This window comes from Eulemur rufifrons, chromosome 9 (genome assembly GCF_041146395.1).
Source record: "Eulemur rufifrons isolate Redbay chromosome 9, OSU_ERuf_1, whole genome shotgun sequence".
In the NCBI taxonomy this organism is placed as follows: domain Eukaryota; kingdom Metazoa; phylum Chordata; class Mammalia; order Primates; family Lemuridae; genus Eulemur; species Eulemur rufifrons.
Window position 1 is genome coordinate 8,178,576 of NC_090991.1, and position 19,669 is coordinate 8,198,244.

General features: G+C 38.7%; 1 protein-coding gene across 5 annotated transcripts in view; it reads left to right on the top strand.

Annotated features, from left to right (window-relative positions):
* The window catches only part of ARHGAP44 (Rho GTPase activating protein 44), a 175,017-nt gene that overhangs the window by 70,538 nt on the left and 84,810 nt on the right, over nucleotides 1-19,669 (top strand). For all 5 annotated transcript variants that reach the window (XM_069481951.1, XM_069481949.1, XM_069481953.1 and 2 more), the window contains exons 2-3: nucleotides 18,455-18,494; nucleotides 18,874-18,978. In XM_069481951.1, coding sequence (XP_069338052.1) covers nucleotides 18,455-18,494; nucleotides 18,874-18,978 — 145 coding nt within the window. The remainder of the gene's footprint in view (nucleotides 1-18,454; nucleotides 18,495-18,873; nucleotides 18,979-19,669) is intronic.

A 19,669-nucleotide genomic window follows, 5' to 3' on the forward strand; every position in this document is an offset into this window, starting at 1 on the left:
CTGGCAAAAAAGGATTTTACTAGCTGCTCATGGCCCTGCCCTGCTACAAGTGCAGGAGGACAGTGGGTGCGTGCGTGAAGAGTACGTCCACGATGGTGGTCTTTGTCCTCTCACCCCGTCATGTGTTGTCTCCATGGTCCTGCTTAGTGCAACGGGGTGGGGGAACAGGCTTCTCAAGGTACAGTTTGAAAACCACCTAGGAATCATGCACCAGGATACTTCGCATTTTCAGCATCACAGACTTGAGCCTTGGAGACCTATATTTACAAGCTGCCTTCCCTTGGGCTTGATCACAGGGTTATCTTTAAAACTGTGGTAAAAGAATTAGGCTAGAAAAAGACCTTGGCAAGTCATTGAGTCCGTCCTTACACATGAGAGAGAATCACACTGAAACTCCACCCCAGAGAACCTTTCTTCCATGACAGATAGCAAGAAAAATACTCTGAAGGAGGAGGGCTTGGAGTCCTCCTGGGATACTTTGCTTGTGTTTATGTATAAGGTGCTGTTCAACCAGCGCAGTGCTGTGCTCTGACAAACGGCACCAGAACCAGGAGAGGACGGATGATGCGCTTAGTGCTCAGAACACTTCTTACTCCATTCTGCGGCTCCGTGATTGTGTTGTAAGCAATGCTTCAAACCACGAAGGTCCCAGAACTCTTGGAATTCACAGTGACAGAGAATTGATACGGAAGATGAAGAATTAATACATTCCTGTATGCGTCTGCATGTGCTACTGTAACAAAGTACCGGGGGGCTTAAACAACAGAAATTATTTTCTCACAGTTCTGGAGGCAGGAAGTCCACGATCAAGGTGTCTGCAGGATTCTTTCCCTTTGAGGACACTCTCTTTGGCTTGTGGATGGCCACCTTCTCCTTGTGTCTTCACAGAGTCCTGCCTCTGTGTGTGTCCCTGTCCTCACCTCCTCTTATAGGGACACCAGTCATAGTGGATTAGGGCCCACCTTCATGACTTCATTTTACCTTCATCACTTGTTTAAAGACCCTTGTCTCCAAATACAGTCACATTTGCAGGTACTGGGGGTTAGGGCTTCAATATGTGAAATTTTGGGGGGACACAATTCAGCCCATAACAACTACAGAGATCAGATAACGCCAAGAGCACCATATCCATATCCCAAAACCACTTCCAAGATCATGGGGAAAGCCTATTCTTCACAAGCCTGGTCCAAATACAATAAGTGGTGAAGGATTAAAAAGCCAAAAAGACATTTTAAATATACATGCACAAGAAAAAATATATATATTCTTACTGTAAAGGAGCATAAAATTATTTGGAGGATACAAAAATGCATATTTAAGGATTTAATATAATAAATGTCAAGACCTTTGAGGTTTAAACATCTTATTTTTGAGAAAGTATTAACCTTATGGCTAGAAAACACCCTTGGGAAAGATTCCTATTGTTGGAAGGACTCAGAGAATAATGAAGAATTTGTAGGATTTGGATTAGAGACTTAAAAATTATGCCTGGATATTTTAGAACTAGCAGGAAAATTCTCATTTTAGGACTAGGGGAAAAGTAACATTTGGAGAGATTCTAAAATATATGTAAAACTCCACATACAAGTGTAGTCTTTTGGTTAACCTCAGTATTAAGATATGTCATTTGTAATTTGGTTTGTTCATAAATTTATTCCATGAATATAAAATGTTCCAGTTGACATTATTTTATAATATATTTATTTTTATATTTTGATATATTTTATTTTTAAAACTATGGTAAAATACATACACCATAGGATTTACCATCTTAACCGTTTCTAAGCGTACACTGCGGAGGTGTTGTGTACATTCCCGTTGTGGGGCAGCTGTCGCCACCACCCCTCCACAGAACGCTGTCCATCTTGTGAAACTGAAGTTCTGTCCCCATGAAACAAAAACTCCCCTCTCCCCTCTCCCCCCCCCCCCGCAACCACCTTTGCAATATGTTTTACAGTACATGTAGTGTTCATCGTAGGAGAATTAGAAAATTAAAAACAAGAACAGAGAGCTGGCTAGTAACACTTTGACATATACCTTACATATTTTTTTCCTTCTCATATATATGTAACCTTTTTTTTTTTTTTTTTTACTATGCATACTGGTTTGTAGCCTGCCACTTCATGCTTACTGTATCTTCAGTAGCTTTACATGTCAAATAAATATTGTCATTTTTAATGCTTAAATAAAAGTCCATTTATTTAAACAGCCTCCTTTGGATTTTATTTTACTTATTTATTTATTTATTTTTTGGAGACAGAGTCTCACTCTGTTGCCCAGGCTAGAATGCTATGACATCAGCCTACCTCACAGCAACCTCAAACTCCTGGGCTCAAGCAATCCTCCTGCCCCAGCCTCCCGAGTAGCTGGGACTACAGGCATGCACAACCATGCCCAGCTAATTTTTTCTATATATTTTTAGTTGTCCAGCTGATTTCTTTCTATTTTTTTTTTTAGTTGAGACAGGGTCTCACTCTTGCTCAGGCTGGTCTCAAACTCCTGAGCTCAAACAATCCGCCCACCTCGGCCTCCCAGAGTGCTAGGATTACAGGCGTGAGCCACCGCGCCCAGCCCCTCCTTTGGATTTTTTTCTCCAGTCTATTCAAAGTGTGAAGGGCTGGGGACAAACATAGACCTTCATGGAGCAGTGATCTGATGACTTTTCTTTCCATCCTCTATTAATTTCTTCAGGATGAGTTTCTGCATTTAAATTACTTCCAGAAAGGGCTTCTACATTTTTGGGCTTTTAATACATATTGCTAAATTTCCCGTAAGAGAAGTCATACCAGAGAGTCTTTCCAGCAGCTGTGGAGGAGCACGCCTATTTCTGGACCCCCGGCAACCCTGGGCATTGTCCTTTAAGAAAAGAAAATCAAAACAATGGGTGGATGTGGTTTTAAAAAATCAAGTAGTGGAGAAGTGTTGGTAATGAAAAGGTATCGGCCCTCTTACCTGATCCAGCTCCCAGTCCTGCTCCCTGGAGACAGCTGCTCTTAATGGCTTCCGTGTTAGTTCCTCGGGTGGCTCCGCTCTGCATCTCTGAGTAATAGTCTCATACTGCTGTTCTACACACCGTTTACTTCCAGCTGATGAGATGAGGTTTTGATTCTATTATACCGCCCACATCCTCTTTCCTGTCCACTTTTTAAATTGTCATATTACCTTTTTACTTATATTCAAACCTCTCTGCAGCTGGCATGGATGGTCTAGTTTCTCTTGACTGGCTTTACTGAACATTAGGGATTGGGGCTCTTCTACCCTTTCCTTTACTTCTGGCTTTGGCCAACTGTTTCTTTTCTCTCTTTCTCTTCCTTTTCTTCCCTTCTTTCCTCCTTCCCTTCCTCTTTTTTCTTCTCTTATTTTTTTACATTTTGAAGATTGATACAATTTACATCATTCGATCCTGTAATCATCATAATTTGGCCTTTTTTGGCTTGCCTGTCGGTTGATTCTAAAAGTTCAAAAGTGAATTAAGTACTTCTATTATGTCTACTTAAATGTCGTTCATTGTGGACCTAAGTAGCATGTTGATTACATTCCCTTCTCTGTGGTTCCTACGTGAAGATACCTGTTCCACACGAAAGGAAAAGGAGAAAGTTCCTAGTGCCAAAGCCAAATGGAGTCTCTTTTCTTGTATTCTATAGATTATTCAATCATACTACATCACTTTGCTTTGATTTATATTTGAATCCTAACTTTCTTGGGCATTTCTTTTTTTTTTTTTTTTTTTGGCCTGGAATTTTATGGACTATCTTGTTTTTCCTATCAGGAAAATCATATGCATTCATATCTTCCAATGTACTCATTCCATCTGTTATTTTGACGGCTTTCTTCATCTTGGAACCCGCTGAATTCTAATTTGGATTGACTGGTTTCTAAGCCTCCTGTTGGTCTGACACCCTAAGATTTCTTCTTGCTTGACTCAGGTTTGGTTCTATCACTTCTTATTGGATTAAGGTTTTATCTTATTTTTCTGGAGTCCATCCTCAAGGAACTTTCTCAGAAAGGAAGGTGACCTCCTTTTCTCCTTTTAAAAATGATTTTGTTTTGCCTCTGTATTTGCTGATGAGTTACCTAATAAATTTTTTTGATTCAAATGAATGTTCATTCAAATCTTTGGAATTGCCCTGCTATATGCTAGCATCAATTGTTGCTGATAAATTCTGCTACTGATTTTTGCGCCTTGATGGTTTCCTCTTTGAAAGCTTTTTAGGATCTCTTCTTTGTTTTTCACTCTACTTCTCACAGCCCACATCCTTTCAGTTTGAGGACTTGTGTGTCTTTAACTCTATGAAAATTAATATTTCTCTCTCTTTCTTATAATTTCCCCCATTCTATTTTTCCAGGAACTTCTATTAGAATTTACATCCAAAAGTCCTTTCTGTTCTCTGATTGTACTTTTTCATAGCATCTATTTTTGTTTTATAGGTGCCTTTTCTTCTTGAATGTCTCAGAAGAAAACAAGTTAAGAACGTTTTTTGTTTTTTAATAAGAATTCTCTGTGTCTGCTGTAATGGTGTTTTGAAAACACGGATTTGTTCCAATATTAGAATAACTTTGCCACTGTTTTTCCCATCTTCTTTCTTGTCCCATAATTCCCAAGAGGTAATTTCCCCTCATTAATTTAATTATCTTTATTTAATAGCCTTTCATTGCTGCTAAGGGACCACTTGTGGTGGTTGCCTTGCCATTTCTGACCTCCTTCATGTCTCTGCCTGGCAGATCCTACCCAGCCTTCAAGGCTTGCCAGTGCCCACCTCTTCCAGGAAGCCTTTCTCAGTGATCTCAAAACCACCCCTCTAGTGTGTATTCCTGTACAGCTTAGTATATATGAGGAGCTTCAGGGAAAAGTTAATAATTGCTCAATTTTAAGAGCGTCAAATAATTGTACTTTTACTAAGAGTAAAATTAATCTTAAAATGTGATCCTTTGCTGCCAATGTATTAATCTAGGATTGCATTGAGGTACAGTAATAGAAACCCCTAGTTAGAATGGCTTTAGAAATAATTTATTTCTCTTGAAAGTAAGTCCAAGCACAAGTGGTTGTTGGAATTGGATCAATGACTCCATGACGTTGAGTCTTACATCTCTACAGTTCTCTTTGCCAAGTCTTCATGTTTACAGCATGGCTGCTACCACTCCTGCCATCATGTCTGCATTCAAACTAGGAAGAAGAGAAAGAGCCTGGCAGCTGAATCCTAGTCATTTTTATCAGTAAAGCAAAGCTTTCCCAGATGGCCCTGAGCATGCTTCTATTTTTGTCTCATGGCCTAAGAGCAGGTCACGTGGGTACTCCTAGTGTCAGAGGAAACTGGGACAACATTGGCCTTCCATCCTCTGTAGTGGCAGCAGCAAAGCAGCATGGGTGGAGATGGGCGTGGGAGTGCCACTTAAGAGAGTCTGCCACAACAAGCAAGACAGGGTGGGGAAGCAGTTGTGCCCAAAAGATCAGGTTCATATTCCATTTTAGTAAGCATGTGTACAGTGCTTGCTATGCCACAGCACTGCATATGTGATATGAATCCCAGGGGTACTGATTTGGGGAACAAGGGAAAGTTAGGTGGGCCTGGAGTGTAGAGTATGTCGGGCAGGGCAGAGCTGGAGAGGGACAGAATGGGGCACTGGAGATAGCTGGGGGTAGGAAAATGGGGAAAATGTAGAAGACCTTGAAGAGATGGATTTGCAGATTCAGCGTGGGTGGGCTCCAGATCACAGATTCGACATTTTCTTCCACACCCCAGTGGTTCTTCACATGTACCAGCATCACCTGGAGGACTAAAGTGTAGATTACTGAGCCCCACCCCCAGGATTTTTGATTCTGTAGGTCTGAGCTGGGGCCTGAGAATTTGCATTTCTGGCAAGTTTCAAGGGCTGCTGCTGCTGCAGATCCAGGGACAGCCCTTTGGCATATTGTGCTAAGGCAATGAGTTAATTTAGAGTAGCCGAATTTTCTCATATAAAAAGTTGGGCATCACAGCACCTTGCAGGTTGTTTTAGGAAATGAGTGATTTTGTTAATTATATTTACTTATTTTCTGTGTTCTTATTCGGGCATCTGGGGCCTCACTGATTGGGAGACTGCCCTTCCCAGCGCTAGCTCCCTTCTAGAGAGAGCGAACAACTTGCCTGCAAGCACAACTTGATGTGCAAAGCAATCAGTGCATACCACTGTCCCCAGCCCTAAATCATTCCAGGGCCAGTTACTGGACAACTAGGGACCACCCTTGTAGCCCAGAACCCGCCAAAATTATTAAAGCTATCCAGTCCTAAACCTGCTCAACTTGCTTACCTCATTTTACTTATTCCCTCCCACCAAACTACAGTAAAGGCTTTTGCCCATACTTTTGCCTCAGTTCTCTGCCTTCTGACCAAAGCTGGTCTTGGGTACTTCCCCACACGCCTCTGCCCCCTGATTCTAGGGGTCTGCGAGTATAAAATTCTTCATGACAGTCACATCGGTGTCGCTGTGTCTTACCATACCCAGTTAAAACAAATCTCGTACGTTTTAGAACAGTAATACGACGCTTGTGAAGCACTTGCAGAGCGCCGGCCTAGGCACTAGGCAAAAGGAAGTCCTGGGCGGCATTTTAGGAAGAGTGTCTGAGGGATGAATGGGAGGTGGAGATGGGGAGGTGGTTAAAAAGGTTTTGTGGCGGTCCAGGGCTGAGTCCTAGTTTGGTACTATGCAAATAGAAAGGGAGCAATTGGTGCTAAAAAATATTACTGATATAAAATTAAGAAGATTTGACAATTTCATCAGTGTTGCATAATTTGGTGACTGACTTATGCAAAATGGTTTGTAGTAAGGCTATCTGAGCTTTACAAGCAGCCTCGCTGCTTCATTCAGTGACTTCTCTGACGGCAGCAGAGTCCTCACTGCTCGACTCCAGGCCACGTAAGTGTCGTTTTGTGATGAGGCCAGAACTGCTAGGTAGCGTGTTGGGGAAGATTTCCAGAGCCGAGAGGTACCATGCTGATTATTTTCTTCATCCTCCCGTTGCCTAACATGTGTTCAGTACATGGTATTCAACTACCTTGTAGTTATTAATTGGGTGTTACGTGAAATATGTTTTCATGTTTTTATAGATTGGGAAATGGCAGGTTAGCTAAAATTAAGCCATTTTATTTATTGTGAACTTTTCAGAGCCTTTCATATTTTAATGGGACTCTGTTAATGGAGAATGTTGTATTCAGTGTTCCCCTAACTCATTTGTTCACAGTACCTTTTCCTTCAAAGTGTCTTAGGAGAGAGTGTTTCCATGGAACACAGTTTGGGAAATACTGCCAGGACCTGACAAGCTGATGTGTAACACTGGTGACGGTCAAGATTTTTATGGGTGCTGTCGATTGTTCTCCTGAAGCTCATAAGTAGAACAATGCTCAATTTTTAGATCAATTTGCCCAGGCTCTGGTTTGCTTTTAGTCTGTTGTGTAAAAAAATTAAAATAAAATAAAAAAGACATGACTTGTACCCAGATGTCATCTACGCAGTGCCTGTCATCTTCTGGAATAGATGGCATGACTCATCCCTTGAAAATGGTGTATAGTATTCATTATCTTGATGAGGAATGGTGGTCTGTCTTTCATTTACAAAGATGAAGCTTAAAATAGAAGCCTTCCTAAAAATAGCATCACCTGGTAGGCTGCCGCCTTTCCTTGACAATTAGCTTCCCCCGTTGGTCAGGCCTTTAACGCTCTGCTGAAGTGCTTCAGGAGCAATGAAGCAGGGAAGTCTCGGATGAGTGGAAAATTGGGCTCAGTGACCTCGTTTGCTCTTTTCCACTCAACGTTGATGAGTTTTCCACAGTCAATAGTAAAACATGTTCTAGAATTTTCTTAAATCCTTTTGATCTTCAAATGAGTTTATGACCCCAACTTTTTAAGAGCAAAGTTGAGCAGAATTTGTCTCTAGCCCAATATCTTTTTCCTTCATCAAGCTCTTATCAGCAATGCTACAGTGCTTTTATTGGTTATTGTAATTTACAGGTAGTTAATGTGTAACTGCTATAGCTAGCTGTCAAGATTCCCTAAAATTCAGCACTTATTTTTAAGCAAAAATCAGTAGAAACTTTAAAGAAAGTGTTACAGATTAAAAATATATATGTAGTATAAATATGTATTTAAACCAGAATATAGAGGACCTAATGATCATCGTTTTTTGTTTTTAGTCTTGTGAGAATCATTTATGCAAAGTTTGTGCTTAAATAACTAGTGCCTGGTTTTGTTAATGTTTGTATTATCTATAATTTGATGCACAGATCACATATATTCTTTTATATATATATTATGAAACAGATTAAGAAGAAGGTCATGAACCTACTACACAATTCAGAACCAAAACATTACCGATTCTGCTGAATCCATCTGTATTTCATTCCCAAATCCCATCTTCCTCTCTTTCACAGAGGTAATCACTATTTTCAATTTTGTGTTTATAATTCTCTTGCTTTCTTTTCATTTTGCTACATAGGTATGTATCACTTCACAATATGTTATTTAATGGTGTTTGATTTTGAGCTTTAGGGAAATGGTATAATTCAGGTAGTCTTTTTGTTATTTTCTTCCGATCAGCATTGTACTTCTGAGATTTGCTCATGTTGTTTGGGGTAATTTGATTTGATTGCTTTTTATCACTGTGTGACATGTCATTATGTGACTGTATTCCAGTTTCTTTATTCTCCTCTCAATGGCCATTTTTTGAATGCAGGTTCCAGCCTGTTAGTGGTGGTGAAATCAATTTAATGCATCAAACAATAACAGAAAATATTGTTCTGTTAAAAGATCTTTCATTTGGGTGTGGAGTTTCATTGTCAAATGTACAAGATAATGACATTGTTTTCTGCAGTGCTTTTGGCAATTTATACTTACAGTAGCAGTCTGTAGGGGTTCCCATTACTGGGTATCTTCACCCTTTGAAATTGTCAGACTTCTACATTTTTGCCAAAATGGTAGGTAAAAAATGGTATCTCTGTGGTTTTGATATTCCTGATTACTAATAACATTGACCAAGATTTTATGTATTTGTCGATCATTATTATTTCCTCCTTTAAAGAGGGCTAGTCTTTAACCCATTTTTCTGTAGAGTTGATTTTTCTTCTGCTTCTTGTCTTATGAGAATTCTTGGTATAGTCCGAATGTTTATCCTTTGGCAGTTATATTTTCTTACATATATCTTTTTCCAGTGTCTGACTTTCTTTTTACTATTTTTTTAACCATCATAACAATTTTAATGCAAATATATTAATATTTTATGGTTAGTCTTCTTAATGTTTTATTTTCAAAAGTATCATTCCATGGTCAGAAATATAAGATATTCTATATTTTTCCCTAAAAGTTTTAATATCTTGCCTTTTAAATTTAAGTCTTGAATTCATTGGGACTTGTGCGTGTCATGGCGTAGAAATGCTATGTCTTTCTTTTTTTCTCATATGGATAAATAACTGACCCAGCACTACTTATTAAATATCTCATTTCTCCTGTCCCTCTTCCCCAATCTCAGATAACACCCTGTCATCTGTCATTGTTCCACATTTGTGTGGGTCTATTCTTGGACGTGCTCTTTTGTTCCAGTGACCAGTAGGAACATTGATATGATACTTTCTTAATTACTGTGACTTTAATGAGTTTCAGTGTCTGGTAGTGAAGTTCCCCCAACTTATTCTTCTTAAGAATAATCTTGTTTTTTCCTTAAACTTTTGCATTTCTGTATAAATTTTAGATTCAGCTGGTTAAATTATTTTTTAAAATACTTATTGTGATTTTTCTTTGAAGTTGCATTGATATGAAAAGAACTGATATCTCTATAAAATTGATTCTTTCCAGTCATAAATACCATATATCTCTTATTTGCCTTTATTAATGTCTTTTACTAATTTTTAAATTTTTCCACCATAAAGATATTGCCCATCTTTCATTAAATGTATTCCAGGTTTATTTGCTATGTTAAATTATTTTTTAAATTAGATTTTTTGAGTATTTAATGGTTATGTTATTTTTGTTATATTGATCTTATATCCAGACCCCTTTTTAATTATTTATAGTAACTTCTATAGATTACTTTGGATTTTCTTTGTGGGAAAATATATAATCTTCAAATTATATCAGCTTAGGTTCTTCCTTTTCAGTTTTAAAATCTTCTATTTTAGTTGCTTATTGAGCTGGGAATCCTTATTTTATTCTTGATTATAAAGGCAATGTTTTTAATATATTTCCATTAAGAATAATGTTTTATAAGTACTTTAAAAATCAAGTTTTTTCATTTTTTGTATTTTTCATGAACAGGCATTGAATTTTATTAACTACTTTGCATTTTTTAAATGGTATTGTTTTTATCTTTTAATTTGTCCATGTGACAAATTACACTTACAGATTTCTGAAGTTAAACCACTCTTACATTCTAGCAATTAAGTTGTTTATAAAATATACTACTTTGTTTTCTTAAGGACTTTTGTATCATTGCTAATATATGAGACTGATCTATGATTTTATTGCACTGCCCTTTCTAGTTTTGGTATCAAGTTATACTTGTCTGTTGAGTCGCACTGTTATTTCTTTTTCTATTCTTTTTTAAGAGTTTGTGGACTGGGCGAGGTGGCTCACGCCTGTAATCCTAGCACTCTGGGAGGCTGAGGTGGGCAGATCGTTTGAGCTCAGGAGTTCAAGACCAGCCTGAGCAAGAGCAAGACCCCCATCTCTACTAAAAATAGAAAGAAATTAGCTGGACAGCTAAAAATATATAGAAAAAATTAGCCAGGCATAACGGCGCATGCCTGTAGTCCCAGCTACTCAGGAGGCTGAGGCAGGAGGATCGCTTGAGCCCAGGAGTCTGAGGTTGCTGTGAGTTAGGCTGATGCCACGGCACTCTAGCCCGGGCAACAGAGTGAGACTCTGTCTCGAAAAAAAAAAAAAAAGAGTTTCTGTATGTTTACAAAGAAACACTTCTTGAAAATTTACCTGTAAAACATCTTGATCTTCTGTCTTCTTTTTGGAAAGATGTTTAATTACTGGTTTAATTTCTTTAATGTTTATTGAACTATGCAGATTCCTATGTATTCTTAAGTCAATTTTGGCTTGCTTTTATTTTTTTAAGTAGTTGGCCATTTTGTCTAGATTTTCAAAAAAAAATTGTGCATAATTTTCATTTATCTTTTTAATTTCTGCAGCATCTCTCTTTATATTCTACTTTTATTTACTATTATTTATCTGTTCCTTTTTTTTTTTTTGCCTGGATAAATCTTTTAGAGATTTGCCATTTTTGTTTGTTTTTTCAAAGAATTACATGATTTTTCTATTTTTCTAATCTCTTCATTGTTTTCTTTCTTCTAATTTCTTGATGTTAATTCTGTTTATATTTATACTTCTCAAGTATTTTCAGTCTCTACTATAAGCAATTGAGTTTCCGTATTTTTTTCTAAATATCACTTTATCTGACAAGTTTGATATGTAGTATTTTCATTGTTTTTCAGTTCTAAATATTTTAAATTCCTAACAGTAATTATTTTGACCTGTGAGCTATTTAGAAGTGTTTTAAAATTTCCAAATTTGTTTATTTTTAGTTTTACTTCTTATTTACTTCAACCTAAATTGCTTTGGGGTCAGAGACCATCATCTGTGTGGCTCCTGTCCTTTGGTATTTGTTGGGATGTGCTTTTTAGGCCACAAAGTGTTTCATTTTTGGAAATAAATTCTTGTGTGCATGAGAAGATTTTATATTCTTTATGACTAGATTCAGAGTTCTATGGATGTCTATCTAATAAATCCTGTTATGTTTTCAAATCCTCTATGTCTTCACTAACGTTTTTCCTGTCCTCCTTCTCTAACTGAAGGAGGAATAATGACATCTTCCATTGTGGTAAAATTGTCAGGGCTCCCCTGAGGTTCTATCACTTTTGATTTATATATTTTGTGATTCTTACCAGGCAGACCCAAGTTCAGAATTCCTATGACTTCTTGACAAGTTAAACTGTTCTGTCACTGTATTGCTGTCTTCTTTCCTTTATGGTGTTTGCCCCCGTCAAAGTCTATTACATTAATTAGACATAGCGTGGTACGGGTTTTTTTCCTCTTTTTACCTTCAAACTTCTGATTGTTTGTGTTTTAGAGACAGATTTTATTGTTAGCATACAGCTATATTTTTTATATCTAAGCCAAACATCTTTAGCTTTTAACTGTAATCTTTAGTCCATTTATATTAAAATATTTTGTGATATATTTGAACACGTCTACTATTTTACTATGAGCTTTGTATTTTTTTATATATTACTGCAGCTACCACCATTTTTTTCTTTTGTTTGTTTTCAATCATTAAGTTTTTGTTATTTTGCCTCTATTAGTTTGGAAGGTACATACTCCATTTTTACTCTTTGAGTGGTAGCCTTGACATGTTTATGTAGCGTAACAAAATCTGTACTAGGAGCTTAGAATACTGAACTCCAATCACCTTCCCTCCTTGACTTAAATGATATTGTTGTCTAGATCTCAGTTCTACCTTTATACTTTTTTTTACTTTTCAAACTTATGTAGAGTAAAACTCACTTTTTTCATGGACTTCTATGAGATTTAACACATGCATAAATTTGTACAACCACCACCACAGACAAAATACAGAACACTTCCATTACCTCAGAAAGTTCCCGCATGGGGCCCCTTTTAATCAAGCCCTCCCCCTCCCCTATCCCTGTCATTGCTGTTTTCCACCCCTGTGGTTTAGCTTTGCTAGAGTGGCCTGTAAATGGAATCATTCAGGATGTATGTGAGCTTTTGGGATCGGCTTTTTACACCAAGCGTAATGGTTTTGCCTTCCATCCATGTTGTAGCGTGTGTCACCAGTCCGTCCCTATTGACTGCTGAGTAGTATTCTATTGGGTAGCTAGTCTACAGCTTGTTATCCGTGCACCTGTTGAAGAACATGAGATGCTTCCAGATCTGCATTTATATTACATTATATTTCATTTCATTGACACTACAAATAAAGCTCTAGGAACATTCACAAGGGGGTGTGTGTGTGTGTGTGTGTGTGTGTATTCAGAATAGCATTGCTGGGTCTTACGGCAAGTGTATGTTCAAGTTTATAAGAAACTGCTTAATCATTTTCCACAGCGTCTGTACCAGTTTGCTGTGCCCAACCCCAGCAATGTGTGAGAGTTCCAGTTATTCCCTCTAGAAGTTGATATGGCCAGTTTGTGTGTGTGTGTGTGTGTGTGTGTGTGTGTGTGTGATAAATTTGCATTTTCTTAATGGTTAATAATATTTAGCTTCTTTTCTTATGTTTATTTGCCACCCACTTGTCTTCCTTGGTAAAGTTTCTATGCAGATTTTTTTGCCCATTTTTGATGGGATTTTTTTCCTTATTGTTGAATTTGTGAACTTACAATTCTTTTTTCGTGTATGTTATTTGCAAATATTTTCTCTCTTTTTATCTTTAAAAAGTATCTTTCATGGAGTAAAAACTTTTAGTTTTGAAAAAATCTAATTTATTATTTTTTCTTTTATGACTCATACTTTTGATGTCATATCTAAGAACCCATTGCCTACACCAAAGTCACAGATATCTTCTATGTTTTCATCAATAATTTTATAATTTTACATTTTTTATTAAAGTCTGTAGTCTATTATGAATTGATTTTTGTAAATAATGTGACAAATGGGCTAGGGTTCATGTTTTTGCGTATTGATGTGTTCCATCACAATTTGTTAGAAAGACTTTCCTTCCTCTATTGAATTGTCTTTGTACCTTTGTGAAAGATCATTGGTCAAATTTGTCTAGCTCTATTTTTGGACGTTTTGTTCTGTTGATGTAGGTTTTAGTCTTTTTGCAGATACCGTACTCTTCTGATTACTTAATTTTATAGCAAATCTTAAAATTAGATCATGTGAGTCCTATACCTTTATTTTTCTCTCTAGAAATGGTTTTAGCTATCCTACTTCCTTTGCACTTTCATATCAATTTTAGAATCAATTTGTTGGTATCTACAACAAATTCTGTTGAGATTTTGATTGGGATTGCATTTAAGCTATGATCAATTTGGGAAGAATCAACATTTTACCATGTGGGATCTTCCAGCCCACAGACATGGTGTGTCTCTCCATTTATTTAGAACTTCTTTTATTTCTTTTATAAACATTTTATAGTTTTCAGTCTGCAGGTTCTATACATGTTTTGCTAGATTGACACCTAAGTATTTTATTTTTTTAAACAATTGCCAATGGTATTTTTTTAATTTCGGTATTCATGTGTTCATTACTAGTATGTAGAAATACCATTTATTTTTGTATGTTTGTCTTGTGTCATGCCATCTTGCTGAACTCTTTTTTTGTAGGTTCCTTGGCATTTTCTTCCAAGACAGTCATGGCATCTGCACATAGGGATGTTTTTATTTGTTCCTTTCATATGTATATGCTTTTTCTTTCCCTTTTGTATCTTCTTGCTCTGACTCAAACTTTCAGAACTATGCTATGGGGGGGTGACAGCAGACGGCTTGCCCTGATCCCTGGTTTAGGAGGAAAGCAGTTAGTCTTTCAACATTAAATATAATGTTAACTGTAGGGGGTTTTTTTGGTAGATGTTATTTACCAAGTGAAGTAAGTTTCCTTCTGGTCCTCATTTTCTGAGAGTCTTTTTTTTTTTTTTTTTTTTACCATGAATGGGTTTTGTATTTTGTCAAATTCTTTCCTAAATCAATGATGGGATTGTGTGGTTTTCTTTAGTCTGTTAATATGGTGCAATACACTAACTGATACTCAAATGTCAAACCAGCCTTGTCCATATTTTACTGTCCATATTTCTACCAACATTCCTGATCGTGACCACATGCGTAATCTCTAAGAAGTTCTGTACTTTCACACAGTTCCTCTCTTCTTGTGAGCCTTCACCAGATCACCCTTCACTCTCCATTCCAGGCCTTCCGGCCTCTGCCCAGTCCCCAGTTCCAAAGCCACGTCCACATTCTCAGGTAGCTGTGTTTGCAGAATCCCACTCTCTGGTATCAATTTTCTTAGCCTATTTTGTGCTGCTACGACTGAATACCACAGAGTAGGTAATTTATAATGAACAGAAATATATTGGCTCACGGTTCTGGAGGCTGGAAAATCCGCGATTGAGGGGCTGGTGTCTGATGAGGGCCTTTTTTGCTGTGTCAAAACAAGGTGGAAGACATATATCATTTGGGCAAGAGAGACCAAGAGGGGGCTAAACTTACCTTTCATAAGAAACCTGCTCTCATGGTAATGAACCCACTCCCATAGTAATGGCATTGACATATTATAAGAGTGGTGCCCCCATGGCCCAAACATCTCCCATTAGGTTCCACCTCCCAACACCATCACAGGGGATGAAGTTGCTAACACATGAGCTCTGGGGGACACATTCAAACCATAGCAGTGTTTTTGAGGTGGCCCTAGGTATTACATAATATATACATAATTTATCATAGTCTATTGGTGTCCTCATTTTACCCGTTTGAATGATATCTGATATCTTTCCTCCCTTTATGTCCCTTTGCCGTCTCCTGATTATAATGTAATTATGTTCAATATTTCCCCTGTATACATTTATAACCACATCAGACAATGTTATAAATATAAGTTTTGCTTCAACCGTCAAACATAATTTAGAAAACTGAAAAGGAGAAAGATAGTCTGTTGTACTTACCCATATTTTTGCTCATCATGTTCTTTTTTCCCTCCTGATATTCCAAGTTTCCTTCTTTTATCATTATTGGGTTGTTTTTAGATAACTTCCTTTAGCAATACTTTAAAGAGGCCTACTGATGACAAATTTTGTTAATTTTTTATATCTGAGATTGTCTTTGATTTCCCCTTCATTCCTGAAGGATATTTTCATTAGATATAGGATTCTAGGTTGACAGTTCCTTTCTTTCAATCCTTGAAAAATAATGTGCCACTTTCTTACAGTCTCCAAGGTTTTTATGAGAAATCTGCTCTCATTCTAATTGTTTTTCCCATTTGTTAAGGTAGCATGTCTTTCTACCTCCCTTCAGGACTTACCTTTAGTTTTTAGAAGTTTGATTATAATGAGTCTTGGTGAAGATTTCTTTGTGTTTAGAAGGTCCTCTTTGGGATTTGGTCAGCTTTTTAAACATGTAGGTTTTTTGTCTTTTGCCAAATTTGGGAAGCTTTTTTACCATTATTTCTTTGAGTTTGTTATTTTATATTTTTTAGCCTACCTTTTTTTCCCTCTCCTTCTGGTACTCTGATGACATGAATATTTGATCTTTTGTTATAGTCCCACAGGCCTCTGAGGCTTTTTTGTTTGCTGATTTGTTTGTTCTATTTTTGCTCTGTTGTTCAGGTGGGGAAACTTCTATTACGCTTTCTTCCAGTTCACGGATTCTTTCCTCTGTCTCCTCCATTCTGCTATTGAACGCATACACTGAGAGTTGTTTTTTTGTTTGTTTGTTTGTTTGTTTTTTACTTTAGATTACTAGATTTTTCTGCTCTAAAATTTTTATCATTTGTTTCTATTTTTTCATTTTTTTCAAGTATATTCATGGTTGTACATCGAAGCATTTTTATGATCACTGCTTTAAAGTCTCTGTCAGATAATTTTAATAGGCATCTATTGATTTTCTTTTTTCATTCGGTTTGAGTTTTCTCTGATTCTTGATGAGTAATTTTTGACTGAAATCTGGACATTGCAGGTATTATGTTGTGAGACTCGGGATCTCATTTAAACTTCGTCTTTTAGGTGGCTTTTCTCTGATACTGTTCCAGGAGGGGAAAGAGGAGTCGTGCTCTGTTTCTGCCAAGTGGAGGTAGAGTCCAGACTTCCCACTTGGCCTCATTGACCCTTCACAGAGAAAGGTGCTCCTTGTTACTAGGGGTGGAAGTGGGAATTCTGGCTCCCCACTGGGCCTCCTGCTACTTCCAGGCTGGGAGGGGTCAGAGTGGCTCACTGTTGCTCCCCGGTGGGTTCCATTGACACTGTGGGAGGGAGTAACCTTGTTATTGATGGGCATTGGCCAAAGGCCTCACTGTCCATCGGCCTCTGTGATACCCTAGTGGTATCACAGTGGGGTGGGGGGATGTTTCATTGTCACCAGCTGGGGGTAGGTGTCTGGGCTACACATGGGATTGCCGCTGTCTGCAGCAGAAGAGAACGGGATTTGTCCCTGCCTCCTACTTGACCTTCTCTGACACTCCCACGCAGGTGAGAGGAGGTGGCTGGGGTACAGCCTGCCAAGGGAAGAACCCAGGCTCCCTACTCAGCTTTTGCTGGCATGGGTAGAGAGGGACAATAGTTTTTTATGTAGTGTTTGGCTACGGTGAACAGCTGTTACCTAAAAATCTTCTATATTGCTAGGCTATCCCTTTCTTGGTCCTGTCTCTACAGAGACCAGGCTTTTTGGGGGGCTTCTTTTGTGTGTGCCTGTTAGCATTTTAGGTTGGTCACTTCTTAAGCTCCAAGTTTGGAAAATGTGAAGCAAAACATCCTCACCATTTTGTTCCTCGGGTCTGGAGGTTCCCAGCCAGCGTGACTTCTCTCCCTTTTCGATTGTCTTATGTTTGTTGTATATATACACTGTCCTGGGTGTTCAGTTGTATTAGCGAGAGGAATTGCTAACATACATTCACTCCATCTTCCTGGAAACAGAAGTCCAACTGCTTGTTTTTTTAATATATGGTTTGTTCTTAAATATTTCTTACATCTGGTACAGTCTTTGCTAACTCCAGTAGTTGAGGTCCTTCGGGCTCTTTGTGTGTTGTTTCTTCTTTCTTTCTGTGGACTCTTAGATCTTGATGATCTGTTTTCATGTGAATTTGCAGGAGGTCGTATGTGTGTGAGGGAGAAAGCAAAAATGAGAAAAAAAGAGAGAGCATGTGTTAAATTAGGAGTGCTTTGCTCCAAAGAGGGTTTGCGTTCTCCTCTGACGTGAGGCAGGCGGTGCTAACAGCTCGGTTGGGACCACTTCATTCAGCATCGGAGTTTTTTCCCTAAATGTGGAAATCTCAGGTTTAAGGCCCAGACTTTCCAGTGGACCTGACGCTTGGTTGCCAGACCTTGGCGGTGGCCTTTGAGTTAGTTGCCAGGACTCAATACTGTCTCCGTGTTTGTTGTGTATTGATCCTGTCTCAGATTTCTGCTGATCTAGCTTACTTGTTGGGGATGGGGGAGAGGGTTACAGATGAGGAAACCTTAATTTTTTTACTTAAAAAAATATATTTGTCGGGGAACAAAAGAAGTATGTCTGTTATCGTTAATCCAGGTTCCAGTCCTCAGCAGGAGCACCTCCAGGTATCTTCTCTGCCGTGCTTGCTGCTGTGCTAGTTTTTAAGTTTCCTAGTAAATTCCAGTATTATCTCTGTTCTTTTGGTAGAAGCATCTGCTACTGAAGTCTATGGTTTTCTAGTATTGCCTTAAGCGAAGAGACTGGGGCGTGATTGTGACGCTGTGTTCTTAGTTTTCTTACTGATATGTTTCTCAATGTTCTCTTTAGGGCTGAAAAGACCGAAGTTCTGAGTGAAGACCTTCTTCAGGTAAGGTCGTCACTGACCCTGGGCTCATGGACACCAAAGATGTTTTCCCTTTTGAAACTAAACTATCCCCAATGCTGCTAAAACTGCTCCTCATACCAACTGTTTAGAGATACACTTTTTTGCCTTTACGACAGCACTTTGCATGCTGAATATTGGTTTAGGTAAGATCTTTCTGGAGAGATTTGAAGTCATCTCATCACACAGTTAGCAAGAGAGTCCCAGGATCTGTGATCACTGTCCCTCCAGTTCTCCAGGGTTGGACATTTTCTCCCAGGAATGCTCGTCTCTGCGGAGACACGAGCAGTGACTGTCCAACTGACAGCCCCACTCTCCCTGACCTTCCCCTCTCCAGTAGCACCGCCCGCCGTTCTGTCTGCAGGTGGAGAAGCGCCTGGAGCTGGTGAAGCAGGTGTCCCACAGCACGCACAAGAAGCTCACCGCATGTCTGCAGGGCCAGCAAGGGGCAGAGGCCGACAAGCGCTCCGTAAGTGCCCTCCTGGCCCCAAGCAGCTTCAAACTTGCCTACTGAGGACAAGGGTCCCGTTCCTGGGGTGTGTCTGAAAATCAGCCTAGCAGCTCTAGCTGCCTGTTTCTGCACCAGGACCAGCCTCCCACTGTTCTAGCTTTTTAGCCCCACCTGAAACCTCCCCACCCTCCCCAGGCAAGGTTCAGGTCCCTCCCCCTGTCCTCCCCAGAGTGGTGCACTCAGGAGGACAGCAGGGGCATGCTCGAGATCCCACCTCTAAGGAAGCTGTATTCTTGAGGGATATCTTACCCCTGATTCAGCTCATTCATAGATTCCATTTGCCTCAATACCATCTTAGGATCACATGGAAAAAAAATTAGACTGTAGTTTTAGAGGTTATGAGTGACCTATCAAGGCCCTTGGAAAATTGTTTTTGCTATAATGAGTCAATAAAGAGAGCTTGCTAAATAAAGCTACTCTAATGTCTTGGTATATAACCCACATTAGTAACAACAGGCGTGGTGTAATGTGATTCCACTCAGCAGTCCTTGGTGTGAACAGTCTTTGCAGGCATCCTCCCCTCTCCACTCCCAACCCTCTCGAACCACCAAAGATTAGAAGACATTCTTAGATTTGGCTTTATTACAAGGGATATGGAATCTAGGAGATTTTTTCCCTCCTCCTTTGAGTTTATAATCTACATGTTTGG